At 40.3% G+C, this 16,122-nt stretch overlaps 1 protein-coding gene across 1 annotated transcript; it reads right to left on the reverse strand.

Annotated features, from left to right (window-relative positions):
- Positions 1-54: 54 nt before the first annotated feature.
- LOC117733191 (ERBB receptor feedback inhibitor 1) lies at positions 55-8,875 on the reverse strand. Its single transcript, XM_034536629.1, has 4 exons — positions 8,707-8,875; positions 4,307-4,459; positions 3,559-3,632; positions 55-2,312 (listed from the first exon to the last, which is right to left on the reverse strand). Exons 2-4 carry the CDS (start codon positions 4,351-4,353, stop codon positions 1,336-1,338), a joined length of 1,098 nt encoding a protein of 365 aa, XP_034392520.1. The 5' UTR covers positions 4,354-4,459; positions 8,707-8,875; the 3' UTR covers positions 55-1,335.
- Positions 8,876-16,122: the final 7,247 nt, after the last annotated feature.

Genomic DNA, 16,122 nt, shown 5'->3' on the forward strand with positions numbered 1-16,122 from the left:
TATTCTTGGTACATAACATTTTTCTGTTGTGGAAAAAGACAATGAGACCTAGTTCATAGAATTAATAAGTTATTTTATTTCTATAAATAGATTAAAAAAACAATTTACAATGATTTATTTTTTACATTAACAACAATATGAACTTATAAACAGCTTTTGCTTGGGCCAAATCTGACACAGAATCTTCATGAGAACTTCCAACCTGTTGACGTAACAAAGGTTGTAGACGGGCTGCATCTCTACAGTGTAAACGTAACGTGGCTTCCATGCCCACACACACACAGAATCATAAAAGGCCCAATCTGTACTTTTTCTAACATACATTGTTTGAGATAAAAGCACATACATAATAAAAACAATTTAAAAAGTTTGTCAGGGAAAATTAAAGCTGCTTTTACTATGTATGAAAAAGTAAAGAGTTGTTGACTTGTGTACTTCATATGTATTAAAAAGACCTGTCAATCATTTTGAGGGTGGCTGCAGGTTTCAGTCATGTGTTCTGGTGGTGAGGTAATTCTTTTTATTGTTTCCTTTAAATAAATTCAACTTTGTGCACATGAGTGTAGAATATGATGTAAGAATCAATGCTTATATTGTATTTTGCAGGAAGGATGTAGCTTGCTCAAAAAGCCTGCAAAATTCATAATCACTGAAAAAGAAAGCGAAGTTAAGAGGTTCATCAAGTGAAATGTTTGTGTCACTAGCTCAAAGCATGTTTTGTTTGTGTTGTGTTGTGCTAATATAGGCCAGTTAAAAACATAAATCGTAATGTGAGAATGATTCAGCAAAACATTAAATCTATCAATAAATCATACTTAAGATTTCAAGCAGCATTGTCGTAAAAAAACAAAAAACGCCGGGGATGATCAGTTTGGTACAAGCCCAGCTTGTACATACAGTAATTATTATCTCTCGTAAGAAATATAGTATTAGTGATATGAACATATGGCTGTCAGACTTAAAGGTGAATGAGTGATAAGATGTGTTCACTGAGAGAAAACTGTAGAGTCTGGGGAAACTAACATTTTAAAAACGGTTATGTAAATATTCTCATCTATTAGTGAAAATACTGGAATGTTATAATTATTTCATGTTGCTAAAATACTGACCGGTAAGATAAAAAAAAAAAAAAACTGATAAAAACCTCACAGTGTTGTGTGACATAAGTGATCTTGAAATACATACTTGTAAATAACACTAATATGACATTGCACATGTGACTGTAGCGTGTAGATGTTTCCACGCGCTCTGTCCAATAGTGTGCCACATGGTTATTAATGATGTCCGTCACAGTTTTGTACTCATCAAGTTTCAGACAGTGACATAAGTGATGGTCTATCTGTTCTGCCAGACGCTGCTGTTTCCCATCCTGGTTGGTTCACTCAGGATCCTCTCCCGCCTGTCTGAGTACGCCGGTCGGCCCGGCGGCAGGAGGATGTAGTGTGTGGCGCTGGCCTTTCTGCCATCCTTCAAAATGGGAACGATGCAGGGAGAAAACTGAGCTGCAGGTGCCACCCTTTCGTTCTGCTGTCTCTGTAATGCCTTACTCACATAGTTTGGGTTAGCAGCAAAACTCTGCGTGGCAGGCATCACTCCGTTGATATAAATTGGAAGGCTATTGGGGCTCGGGCTACGTGGTGGGCAGGGTGGGACTAAGGGGACCCGTGGAGGAATTTTGGGAGGCTTGTCTTCCTCGTTGGCCGACACAGTCTTTATGAGAGCGGGAGGCTTTGGCGGGATGGGGATACGAGGAGGGATTAGTGGCTTGTCAGTGGGGCAGGTTGAGGTGCTGCTGTGGAGCGGCTGGGAAGCAGGGCCTGAACAGGGGAAGCGAAGTCTGTGTTGGTCCCCGACTGCCAACACCACATGCTGGCGGTCCTCTCTCCGGGAAGCTAGTGCCCAAAACCCGCTTCCTCCACCGGTCGGTCTGTCCACTCTGCTTGGCCACGAGAAAGCCATGGAGCCGGTCCCAGCACCACCAGCCCGCCACGAGCTCTCCTGGTAGGCGTAATTCACTTGGCCAAAGCCTCTGTTCATGCCCCTGCACATGGCCTTTGGACAGCTTTTGGGAAAAAGGTGCCGTCGGTCACTGGTAAAAAACTCCACCTCACTGTCGGCGGCCTCATCAGACATGACCTCCTCAGGGTCAGGCAGAGGTGGCAGGGGTTTGGCTTCCCTCTGGTGGCCCCCAAACAACGTCCGTCTCTGGGAAGAAGGGACCACCTGGTCTCCCTCATGCGGCCGAAGCATGTTATCAGGCGCGAGGCGGTACGTATCAGAGTAGAAAGGAGACTGGGAGAGGGAGATGTTGCCTGGGAAAGGGAAACGCAATCAGGTATTAAACGACTGTCTTCATGAAATCCTAAATTGAACGGTACACAGAGAAACCGTTGCATTGCCCGACATGGTTTTGCGATCACTGTTGTTTCCTTTACTGCAGAAACAATTCTCAGAGGAGAAAACATGGAAAAAAACTTCCAATGAGACAAAAAATGTAACTAGAGAGTGCTGTTGGCGTAGGAGGGAGAAAATACCAGGGGGAGTGGGTTGCCCACTCCAATTAAAAAAAACTAAAAAACATCCTGTTTTGCTGAAGGTATCGTGCAGGAAACGGGAGTAAAAACATGCCGAAAACAACCGCTTAACCTATCACCCTCTTCGTCAAACATCAGCCACAACACCCTGATTAACACAGGAATCGTCATTATCTGCAGTGCAGGCCATGATCTTAACGGAGCTTCCCATAACTTTCTCTGTGGAAACATCCGACGTGGCCCAGACTGAACAGCTGGTAGGGAGCAATCGCTTCCCCTCCTCCTTCCCTCTCTTCTGCGCTCCCTCTGCTACACAGCTCAGTCCGTGATGGCAAACTCACCCAAACCCTGTCAACATGCTGTTTTATCAGTTAAACAGGGTTTCAACTCTGGTTGGTCCAGTCGAGACATTATTATTATTATTCTCTTTATTTATTATTATTATTATTTAAAAGGCATACTGCAGAATATTGATTTCTACCAGATAAATAAACATATCAATTTTGTCAGCGTTAAGCAAATACATGATGTTGTACAGCAAAACTATAGCACCATTGTTTAACAATTCAAAAAGATTTAAATAAATATATATATATTAAACATTATATTTATATATATAATATCACTTTTGACAAAGTCAAGAATGTCATTTGCTGTTAAATGTTATCAGTGTTTTGTTTATTTTAATTAATTTCACAGGGAATTAACAGTCTACTGTGTGTTTGAACACATGTTCCTTTCTATCTCAAGGTGTAACAGTTCATTCTAATGTAGCTCACTCAAATCTAAAACAGGTTATAGTTGCAATTCATTTTCAAAAAGCATTGCCCCAATTATCAATAATTACAGATAAATATTATTATTACAATAATCACAGGAGATTCTTTCAAATTCACAAAGCATTTAAGCCATCACAAGTGTCACATGCATCCGAGTTAACTGGTGCTAGTTGTCAATCTGTAGTTTTCTTTGTAGAATGTAATAATTTCATAATAAAAAAAGAAATAACATGTAAAACACTCACAGTTAAGTGCCATTTGCGGTTGTTGAAGCTCCTTGAGGTTTTGTTCCATGTCAACACTCGGGCCTAAACACTCTCTGCAACACAAGAGAGGTTGAGAAATGAGCAGTGCATGTGTGTAAATCATTCCTACACATAAACTGTCATGAGTAAGTCATTATGTATGTGAAATTACAAGCATAACATATGCCTAAAAAGAACATATGTTCTGCTCTCTTTCATGTATTTACATTATGTAACAGCACTGCAGGTTGCGTCTTCTCTGAAACTATTTTCTTCTGTGTGTAAAACATTTATTTCCTGATCCAGTGTGAAGGATCAAGCCCTAGAGGACACTGTTATAAAGACTGTAAAGGTACATTTGTGGTTTGGGGGCTACTTAAATAAAATTGCCATTATCAAAGAATATGATGGATTCAGATCACAGACACATGAGGATTTACTCTGTGAATGTCTATTGTTACACAACATCTTGAATATTTGTTTTTTGACGCTAACTGGAAGCACTGAACTATTAGTTTATAACTATTCTATTAGTTCATTTTCTTTCCGTTCCATATAAAACTGAAAAAAATGATAAATAAACATAACAAATAATTATGTAAAATCTGTTGTTTTGTGCCAAGTGTTTAACATGAATAGGGCCAGAATTATAATCTTGATATCTTTTGTTGAAAGTTATGACACACTGTGTAATAATAACTGATCCTTGTTTACATGTTGTGTCAGTCTTAGAGCGGTGTTTGCGTACCTGTTCAGGTCATGTTGTGCCCAGTAGTTATTCTGACTTCCAGCCATTTTGTGGCAGAAGTTGTGTTCTTAAAAAGCACGAAGGCCTGTTTGGTATCTGAGGACAAGTCAGCTCCATCAAACCCATCACAGCTTCATTCTAGCCAGCAGAAAGCTGTTGGAGAAAACCAGAAAACGGAGTATTAGGGGATTCACCTGGGTAACAGGAAAGTAACAGGAAACGTGTACACATCAGGTCAGAATTAGGCTTCAAACACAAAATATGAACACATTTTCTACATTCGGCTTTTGCATTACATCACCCCTCTTATTTGTTCTGGTCACACCTTCGTCAGTGTGAAATGGCCATTAACAGGGCATATAAACAGTGCACATCTGGAACAAAACTTCATCCAGCACAACCAGCTGCACGCTGTCATCTGACCAGGCAGGTCAAAGGTCAGGACAGATATTCTAGAACAAATACTTCTAGGCGAGGAACACAAAAACATGTATCACCTATGGATAAATCATTACACCATCACCACACGCCGACATTATACCTGTTACTCTGTCTGCACGTTACTCACTCTGAAAGAGAGCGGCCTGCAAGAAAACATTACATTACATGTCATTTAGCTGATGCTTTTATCCAAAGCGACTTACAATGATGTTACATTAACACACCGGAGACATGACTAAAGTACATTAAAGCATTTCCTGAAGAAAAAAAAATGTATACTGTCATCCTCCATCCATCATTGTAGGTGAGCCTTTAAGAAATAACAGTCACAACAAAAGCCCAGTAAAGTACTGTCTGCTCGAACAGCTGCCATGTGTATGTCTTTGTGGTTCCAGCTTAAAGCCACTTGTCTGATGAGCAGGCTATTGCACAACCTCTGGGTCAGATGTGGGAGGGCAGCAGTACTCCTCGCCCTCCTTCCTCTCTGTGACCATGAAGCCCCGCAGTATCCACCCTTACAACAGGGGCTAATTGTGCAGCCTTCCTGTGATACTGCATGACAAGCTCCACCACTGAGACACACGTATCATATTCGTTATTGCCTGAAATATGTCACCATCTGCAGAGTAATGAAAAACTGTTTTGTTTAATTTTGTATTCAATTTAAAAAGCTAAAATAAAGACTGTGTCACAAACACCAACTGATATCCCCCTTATGTGGAGATGAACACATGTGTTCTGGGTCAGGTTATTGTCATCCTGGGAGATGCACTGATATGGAATTTGAGGGCCGATAATGATGATATCAATAATTATCGGTTTGTTGTGACGGATATACGCAAATCCCAACACAGAACCAGGTTTTAAGTGTCCCTAGTCTGCACGTCATCATACGTTATTATCAGCTGAAATTCCATTACCGGATAACAATACGATTATATAATTTGGCATCCCTAGTCATCCTGTTTTTATTTGATAGGAGACACATAAGCTTGGCTTTCTTGGCTTTACTCACAAGGTGGAGGGTCAGAGATGTTGTTAAAGAGTCCATTTGACAATGGAAGTGGTTTAACACAGAGTGATGCCCTTGTGTCAGCAACCCTCTTCCCTGCTGCACAGTCAACAGGTAAAGTACTTATTCCCTTCCAGCTTCCAGCAGGAATGCTGCTCAAAACCTGAGGCCCTTCATCAATTGTCGCATACAGTTACATAAATGAAATGTGACCTCTGCATTTAACCTATCCAAAGCATTTCAGGAGCTGTGGGCTTCTGTGAAGCACCCCTAAACAGCAATGTAATAGCTCTGGGCAACTTTCAGTTGACAGTGAAATACTGTTTAAATGTATTATTGTTGAAACTTGAATGTGCCTCTGCAAGTATTCAAATTTGCTTCATGACCATATAATAAAATGCTCGTAATCACCCACAGTACACAGCTACATTTTTCAAAATAAAATGCAAACACGGAAAGGAGAATACACTACAAATGTATCTCCCTGCCTATATAATTGAACCATGCAGCAATTCTCCAGCAAACGACTAATTAGTAGCCTCCCACCTACTTGCCCGGAGGGCAACTCAAGGTCTCAATTTGACTATCTCACTGCAATCTTATTCTTCAAAGTCCGGCTCTGTTTCATGTCACTAACAGGCCTACTGTCGATGTGGGAAGCAAACGATGCAGAGCATGCATAATGCAACACAAAACCCACCACAAACAAAACAGTGACCCATGCACGTCCATTTGAATATTTATGTCATCCTTAAAACAACCGACTGTTGCGTCATTTCCGCCAGTGAAACTCGGAGATGGAAGACGCTGAACAATTATGAATTCTACCGGCAAGTACTCCGTGTCCATGAATGGAGCCACTCTGAGGCATGAATGGGGCTTTGTGTCCCTTTGGTGCGCAGTGAAGCAAGCCTGAAAATACAAGTGAACTCTCCCATGAGGTTAGGACTGAAGATACGCCATGGAGACACGCTGACATGGCCAAGGTATGAGCCTGTGCCACAAATTGTGCGACTGGCACTGTTGAAAGGAGAAGCAAAGAAGAAAACAGTCTGTTTATCTCATGCAGGAGCCTTCAGGCAATAGGCCATTCACTGATTGAACCTTTACAGATGATTTAATGGTGCTGGTATGAAGTATGATTTACAACTCGCTGTTAATTCCACTGGCCGAGGTACACTGAGCTCAGCAGGCTGGACAGAAATCTCACCAAAAGTCTTCATTGTAAATGTTTCCACCACAACATTAGCAAGACACAATACAACAACAACAACAACAACAGCAACAGCAACAACCAAGCTGTTATATATGACTTACATTTCTCAACACCAGTATTTGCAGCCTGGATGAAAGTTTATTTTATCAAATAATCTAAATAGACAACTGTAGTTGGTTTGTTTGAAGGGAAGATATCTAAATTTGTGACTGAGGCTTTCATAAAGTTGTATAGTAAAAGTATTATAGTATAGTTCAATCGTTTAGTAACAACCAGACTAGTTGCAGACTGTCTAATACATTGATCCTTAAACTGTTTACTGTGCAGTTCATTTGTTATTATAGTTAACTTTGCAGCTATGAGAATAATGAGAATACTCTATTTTACATTGTAGGCCCATGACTAAAATGTTGTATCTCTAAAAAAAAGTGGGAATTCAGCCTTTTAATTGAGATTTCTATTCTGGATCATTTGCACAGCCCACCTGGACAATATATGCCACACAAGGACTCAACCAATATACACTTTTTGGAAACTTTGGAATTGGTTTACTTTAAGGCAGTTTGTTAGGATATGAATCATTTCAACACTGTTCAGATTATCAAGGGTCATATTTAGTTTGTTATATTTAGTTTGATCCTATAGGTGTGACAAAAATCTCAGCTGAGCTGATTCTCATTTCTTCACGGCCTGCAGGTGGGAAAGTTAGGTGATGCCATAGGAAACTTCCCAATTTATGAGTTAGTGAGTAACAGCTGTACACTGTCGTTTTTTTCTCAGTAAAGATTAATATTTTAGGTTGAACTATTTAGAGCTATCCACAATTGTATTTATTATATAGCTCATTTATATCCAGCTTTCAAATGTGATTACCTGTCCAAAAGATTACATAAAAAAAGAGAGCCATTCATCATCATTCATAATGGGTGGGCAACAATTTGGTGAGGCAACGATTAAAAACATAAGTGTAATACTGTTGAATGTTCAACAAGTTTATACGACTTTATTTACATTTTAGAGTAGTCTAGGCATTGTTACTGATCACGATATATATATATATATATCTATATATATATCTATATATCTATATATAGATATATATATTCTCTAGTTCCTTTACATGGATCAATATGTAGCTGTTAGATACCATTATACTACTTTTAAATATACGTACATTTAAATACGTAATAGATACATATAGTTACAGCACATGTATATAGAACGAGTATATATAAATAGACTAGATTTAGAGATAGATAGATAGATATTTTTTTAACGATTTAAATGTATTATCACTAGAATAAAAGTTGTATTTATTTATTTCAAACTCCTTACACCGACTCCACCATTTCCCCTGTGACTTCAGCGCCCACTAGCGGCGGACCGTGGCGTGGCCGAGCAGTCCTCACCCATCCCCGGACGGGACTTCATTCGGCGGACATCTAGAAACCGAGCAGCGGGTCAAGAGGGCAGCCTGTCCCGCTGCCCACAGAGAAAAGAGCCCCACGTGACGGCCAGCACAGTTCAACCAACGCGCGTTCACAGAGAAACAACCGGCGGTAACTTTGGCCCGCCGGCCGCGTCTCCCGGTTCTCTTCACGTTTAACGTTGAGTTCCACGCGAGGAGTCCGATCCAATCAGCGGGCATCAAACGCCGCCTGCGGCAGCCCGGTTTAAACGAATGGAAAGCCATGTTTTATCAAGACTTATCATTTAGGAAGGAAGTCTTACCGTTAAAACGCAAACGTATACCCGTCCATCCCGTACAGCTGTGTCCGCCGACCCGTTCCCGTCCCGTGTGAGAAAACCAACAGCTCGTACGATCCCGTCTCAAACCTGAACCATGTGCAATATGCCTCCTCTGTCAACAACCGCGCGAGGAGGTTAGACTCGTTTTGTCAGCGTGACGCGCGTTTCCACATCTCCTTATAAATCCTTCCAGCACCCCGACAGCGTAACTGTAACTCCTCCCAAGTCCGTCTTAAAGGGAAGTAAATCCCCCTAAAAGATCAAAAATCATTAGGAAAACTAAACACTAGGAAAAGTAGTTTATGGCTTATAGACCAGCGGAGGTGGAACATAACTATGTGTGCGTCACTATAAACTATTATTTACTTGAATATTCACATTAACTCAACTCCATTCATTTTCTGTGGGATTTTCTTTCTTCATATATTTGATTTTGTTTTGATTTAACTTTCCTTTTTTTTTTTTATTTAACCAGGAAAAGCCTCATTGAGATTAAAAATCTCCTTTACAAGAGTGCCCTGGCCAAGACAGCAAAAGCACATTTAACAAAGTTTCAGACATACAACATTAAACACTGACAGACAATAAAAACTTTAGTAAAACCAAAACTAAGACTCAAGTCATCACATCCCAGTTCACACAGGTGCACATACCTCAGTCAGAAAAACATCTACAACCAGATGAACCTTCCTCCAACTCTTTCGATCTCTTTTTAAAACCACCTAAAGAGACCGGCACTTAGTTTTTCAATTTAAATTGTATCCATAAAACACATGATAGGTTAGGCTATGATACATTGTTCTAGTTTAAAATTCAAATCAGTACAGAAAAGGTTCAAATCAGCTGCAACATTAAAATGCTACTTGTACTTTAAGACATCATCAATAACAAGACAACAACACGTTGATATCATTTGCTGCTATATTTCTGTGCTTTCACTTAAATCCAGGATTTTAGTACATGATTGTGCTCCGGCACTGTGAACCAGAGAAGTTGTCAGTCCGGTCGATATTTTGTTCAAACTATGGGTCAGATAAACTCACACAGAAACTCACTCCAAGTGCAGCTGTTATCGTGTGTGTCCTCGCTCCCAGTACATTTGGAAGTCTGTAAATATAAAATAATTGCAATATTATTGAGGGCTTTTAATAGAATACGCATTAAATGTATTCCAGAATAGTTTATGTTAATGTTCATTAGTCAGATTTCCAGTTTTGCCAACAATGTTTCCCATGAAAAAAGTTATGGTCAAATAGAAACAATGCCCACAGATGCCCAGAATTACAATAATATAATTTTATCTGCCTTGTGTGATGACTGTTTGGAAATTGCCCTTCATAAGGCAGTAAACAATTTTGTACTGACCTGTGTGGGAGTCAGAGAGTGTGTGGGTGGCTTTTGGCGTGAGTACAATATGCGACTGATAGAGAAGAACACGTATAAGATTGGCAGCCCAGTTATGGTGGATGTGGACTTGTTTTGAAGCCTGGATGTCACATAGGAGTTCACTGTCTGTGTTTGTCTTCGCCCATTCTGAGAGGCTGAAGGACAATACAGGAGCCCATTTACTAGAAAATAAGTGAGCGCAGGCACACATAGTCCAGACCACACTGAGCCTACAGTCTTCCTCCAGACTGCTTAATGATCGTTTTACTGTGGTCACGATCCAAATACAGCCTCTGGCAAATTGACACATTACAAATTGTAAAGTGCTGAATAAAATAACCACCTCATAAAAGTGCAAATGACCCTGTGACCTCTCCTCTTTCTAGTGTTACATTTTTCCACCGTTTTAATACTCCAATAAAATCCTTATAGGGTCATATATGGATTAAGGAGTGCCTTATACCTATATACCTACTGGAAATTACAAACCCACAAAATAAATACGCCACATGTGCTTCTATTGCTGCAGTCATCAACTGTCCCTCTTCCACCAACATAATTTGTTTGCTTAAAGGAATACTCATACTTTTTAGCAAATAAGCCGTTTGAACTTCCTGTGATGCAATGAAGTGACTGATATCACATGTGATTCCAGTGTGACCCGAATGTGAAACTCCTGTTCGTTGTCACGCTGCACTCAACAAATGCAAGGCTTTGTCTTTGAAAGGTAATGGTGAAACTTACACCGGAATAATGTCAATTCCTTTTACGGTCTTAGTGTAGAGGTGAACCAGCACCATTGCACATTTAAACTTTTTGCCAGCAGGGCCGGCAGATTTTCTGTCCTACTGTTGCTCTGAGGCCCTCCGTGGGCGCTTGTGGTGACCCATGCATGATGCTCAAGGCTGTGGGGGTTGTTGTCGGGGTGGGATAGTCTCCCACAGGGGAGGTCAAGTCATTTCCTGCTTTGAGAGACCTCTGTCCCTCACAGCTGTCAGTGCAGTCAAAAGCCCACCTCCCACATCTGTAACCCCCCCCCCACCTCCCCTTCTTCGTCTGCTTTTTTCAAAGACGGGATGGATTGCTCTGAAGGAACTCCCTCATGCTGCTGCAACATTAAAGATGGATCATTAAAGCTTGACTGTAATCAAGGCCTTTTGTAACTGATTATTGGAATGAGTTCAATTTGATTAAAGACAAGAAACATCAAGGCTAAATCATGCATCAATAGTTGGTAAAAGTTGACGACAACACCTGAAATATCAGAGGCGATTGTTTTGAAAATGCTGTGAACAGCAGATAACCCCTGAAATGAGAAGTATCTCAGAAGATAAATGTCTGCCCACCATTTAACAACGTCTCAAGCTGGAACAGGGGGGAAAGGAAGTAGGTGTTCACATACGTGTTCTATGGTAAATACATTTGTGTAGGTTGATGTGCTGACATAGTGACACAGGGAATTCCCTTATAGAGTAACCAGCTGTGTACAAACATGTAATAGTAATTAGAGCCCTGTTACAGACTGCAGACAGACAAGCCTACTGCTGTTTTCAAAGTCACGGTCCAGCAGTCTTATGTTTGAGTTTCACATTCCTTTTATTTGTCGTTCATCCTGTTCGAGGTTGTAACGAATAATACGACGTGTATCACATACGTTCATTAGACGTAAACCTTTAAGAGAGTTATGGAAATATGTCTCAGTTATAGCTGTTACATGTGTGAGAAAAAAATAGCTTTTGACATACACTCTGGTAATAGGTTACCAGAGCTGAAACAAGGGGGCCTCGTCATCCAACTTTGGACTGACGTTGCAGTAATCATGTAAAAAAGGAATAACAGAAGTTCTCATGAAAAGAAAGAAAGTACATTTCACCTCTTTATTACCACCCACTACTTCCCTTCAGCCTAACAGTCATGTTTGATGTCCTTCCTTTAAAGTAGAGCATTGTCTGTACATCTCTTTTATGATTACTTTAAAGGGATAAATAGGTTCAGAAAAGTTCTAAATCAGTACCATTCATTCAGACTTTATCACCGAGTTTTGTGTGATTTGAAAAACACACTCGTCTTTTAATCTTCTTTCAATTTAATGGATCTGCGGTTGGGTCTGACAAGTTGGAGGCGTCTGGGAGGAATCAGGCTCCTCAAATGTCTGAGTGGGCTTCGCATCATGGCCTTTGACCTCATCCTGTGAGGAGACAGCTCAGTTATCAAAGAACCAGCAACCACCTGGAGGAAGAGGAGGATGGACTGATGAATGATGTTTGTGCTGCTTTGATTGTCGGGTCGTTCAGGAACTGCACTGAGGGCCAAAAGAAAATACATTGTGATCAGATGATAAATTGATTGATATAAATGACCCAATAGCTTTACAGGACGCTAGTGTGCCCTGTGAATAAAATGTAGCCACAAGCAAATGAATGGATTAGAGGTGGGAAAAAACGCACAGCTTTGTGTGTAGTAGTGCTATCCTTATAAAGGATAAGAAAGCTAAATACTTTTTTCCTTCAGGGTACCGACAGAGAAAAACAAAACGGTCAGTGGGCAAAGAAGCGAGAGGAAGTGGCAAGGATTACAGTGATTTAAACCCTGTGACATCTGATTTCACGGTGACAGCTTCAATGAATGGCAGAGGCTCAAGCATGAAAAGAGCGATTCTTTTACCCAGGATGCAGCATTTCAGCCCTCAATGTGGGCAGAGGGTCCACGGGCCCAGCAGGAGGCCTTCCGCATCCCTGTGAAGTTGATCTCCAGTTCGTAAAGATATTTAGTTCAACGGAGTGAGGATGAAGGAAGGAGAAAAGAAACTGTATTTTAAGGGCAAGGAATTTTACTTTATTTTGTAAATCACCCTCAGTGGGAACTCTCTCAGTAAAAACATGTTATTTGTTAGGACGGACACAAGGTTGCATCATTGTGTGCCAGGAGGACACTGTAAATATTTGCTTGTCTTCACAGCTTATTTTAAGGTCAAAGTCTTTTTGAACACCACAAGACAAACACGGTCACCTCTCTGGAGGGCAGCGGCTAAATAGCCAAGTTTGGTAATATTGTTGTGTAGCAATGAGAGTGGCCACCTGTGTTTCACGGCTTCCAGATTTTTTCAGAAACCTTGGTGTGATGCCTCTTAGTGTGCGTTTCCTCACAACATAGCTCAGAGTCCTGAGGCATGACAAAGTCAATCTTTCTTTTTTCCTCACTTTATCTCTCCTCTCGCACCCACCCTCCTCCCCCTCCGTCTCTCACCTAACTTACTCCCGCTCCATCATTTCCTGTTGAGTCACCAGCCGAGCCAGACTGCATCATGTTTTACAGTTTACTGCTCCCTTCCTTGCTTTCTTCCTCCACTTCCCTGATCACATATGCCTGTGTGTAAGGGAGAATAACCCACTGTGACACTTATAATAGTCCTCCAGCAGATAAGTCCCAAAGAAGTCAAAGCAGATGTGGGAGTCTCTTCCAGGCAACATGACTGATTCATGCAGTAAATGACTCGTTGGATTACAGGATTATCAGCACTTCTGCCGACAATGCGATTGCCACTGTGTTGATTTAACCCCTTTGGGAAATATGTCTATATTGCTACTGGCTATTTGAAGCGGTATCCGAGTGAAGTGTGAGGAAGTGATGCTGTGGTGAGGTAAGGTAAGGCGCTGCGTAAATGTAGGCAGTGCGTGCGTGTGTGTGAGGGTGGGTTGAGGGCAGGGCTCAGAGAAACGAAAGGGATCTGTGGTGGACTGGTTGAGTCATTCAAAAATGCAGCTGCTGACTCAGTTTGCAAACTTGTGTCCAAGAGCACGTTGCCAGTCTATCCGGCATATTGTGCATGTGGCTGATCCGTACTTGTACAAACCTCTTAAGGAACGCCTCCGTGTTGATCTTTATTACTCTGAAAAAGAAGAAAAAAAGATTTAGACAGATGTTAACATTATCTATTTAGCTTTCATTCTATCAAACATGATGTGCTTGTGGTTTGTTCAGACACCTCTCAAAGAAACGGCCAAGAAGATTACTACATCAAATGGAAAATGAAGCTTTGCCTGAAGGAGTGCCTGTAATTCCATCCTGGCATCAGGTCAAAGTTTTGCTGTGATTCAATCATTTCGTCATGACTTTAGTTTTCTTCACACACCCTTCTTGCCACAGTAGTCTTATAACTGTGTCAGTCCAACCATCCACACAACGTGATCCATCTGGGAGTATGGACTCTGTAACACACTCCAGAATTAGTCATCCTGGATGTGTTGCAAGGTCCAAAAATGGTGTGCTGTTATTGACATTATTACGTTCATAGGGTAATTAAGAGGGACACCTCCCTCCATGATGGAATGTGATTTCCTGATAAAATGGTAGACTCCTGTTCCACCGGAGTTTGATACAATAGAGTAACGCTGCATTTAAAAGACCTTGTGAAAAGTAATTACCTTCTCACCATTACTTACTTGTTTAAATTATTACAATAAAAAGGCACGTTTCACCGCAGAGGGTTGCGGCAGCTAGCTAGGAATTCAAAATAAGAGCCGCTAACGTTGAACTTTAATAAAGAGTACGAGTTCATCCATAACTGTCTGTTTGTTGTATATTTATGGCTACACCTAGTGTGAAGATCCAAGAAAGACAGAAGATGCTAATGAGCCAGAATGCTAATGATGTGGCTCATTACATCAAAGAGACGAGCAAACAGACAAGAAATATCTTATGTCAACTTTGAGGTTTTCCTAGGTATAAATGCTATTGTACGCAACAACCAAGACAGGAAAAGGTGACTATTAATCTCAGGCTTTTAACACAAGATTAGTTTTGGCACATACTCTCCTGTAACTAATCTATGTCGCACATTTGAAGGGGTAAAGATATTATTTTATAGTTCTTATATTATTTTATAGTACAAAGCTCTGTCATCTCGATGTTCCCATAGAGTGTTGCACTATGTAAATGGCTGCTTCTTGTTTATTGTTCTTTCCACATAGTGATTAGGTACTTTAGCATTATTGCTCTTGATATTCCGCAGAATTTTGAGATTTTCTAGTCCTAAATCACTTCCACTCCAGGCCAGTGTTTTCAAACTACATGTGTTTGTTGCTAATCAAGTGAACTAATGACACCTTGTATATAAAAGATGTTACTGCTTGACTAATTAACGCCCGACAACAGAGAGGACAAAAAGAGAAGGTTTTTCTGTTGTTATTTATTTATTCTGAGAGAACAGTATTTTTGAACACACAATTAACCAGAAAAAGCATTTCCTTCAGAAAATGCGTTGGAATGCTAAAATCTGAAGTTTGAAGCTGAAATATATAAAACAATAGCTGAAAACAGCTGAAAATGGCTGAAAACAGCTGAAAATACCAAAAAGGGAAACTTCCTGCTGAAAAGTGTCGAAGCACAAAAACATTGACCTGAATTGCTGACAATCCTTGTAGTGGAAACGTATAACAGGAAAAGATGGAATCACAATCCAAGAGATGAGAGAGAGGGAAAAAGTCCGACAGAAGAGAGAAAGAGAGAGAGAAAGAGAAATAAAGTGAGAAAAAGAGAGAGAAATAAATAAAGTGAGAGACAAAGGGAGAAAGAGAAATTAAAAAGAGAGAGAGAGAGAGAAAGGGAGAAACCATGGCACCAGGGTGAAGGGTAGACGAGATCTTAAGACTGGGAGTGAATTTTCTACCAAACCATTTAAAACCCTGGTCAACAAAAACATGATCAAATCACCAAAATAGTATCATCAATAGAGAGGAAAGACTGAGCCGAATGCGCTGATGTGTTTGTTATGTTTGTGGAGTAAATGTGACCTGAACAACTCCTATGATCTATCTATTTAAAGACACAAACACACGTGCTGCAAATATATATAAGTATAAACATATATACATATATATATATATATATATATATATGTATAAGTATAAACACACATATAACCTTCTTCATTTAAAAGAAGTGGCATATAATCTTCTTCATTTAAAAGAAGTGGGAGACCTAATGGTATATTTCTGTATATTCTGTATTAGT

The sequence above is a fragment of the Cyclopterus lumpus genome, chromosome 7 (assembly GCF_009769545.1).
Source record: "Cyclopterus lumpus isolate fCycLum1 chromosome 7, fCycLum1.pri, whole genome shotgun sequence".
NCBI classification, from domain to species: domain Eukaryota; kingdom Metazoa; phylum Chordata; class Actinopteri; order Perciformes; family Cyclopteridae; genus Cyclopterus; species Cyclopterus lumpus.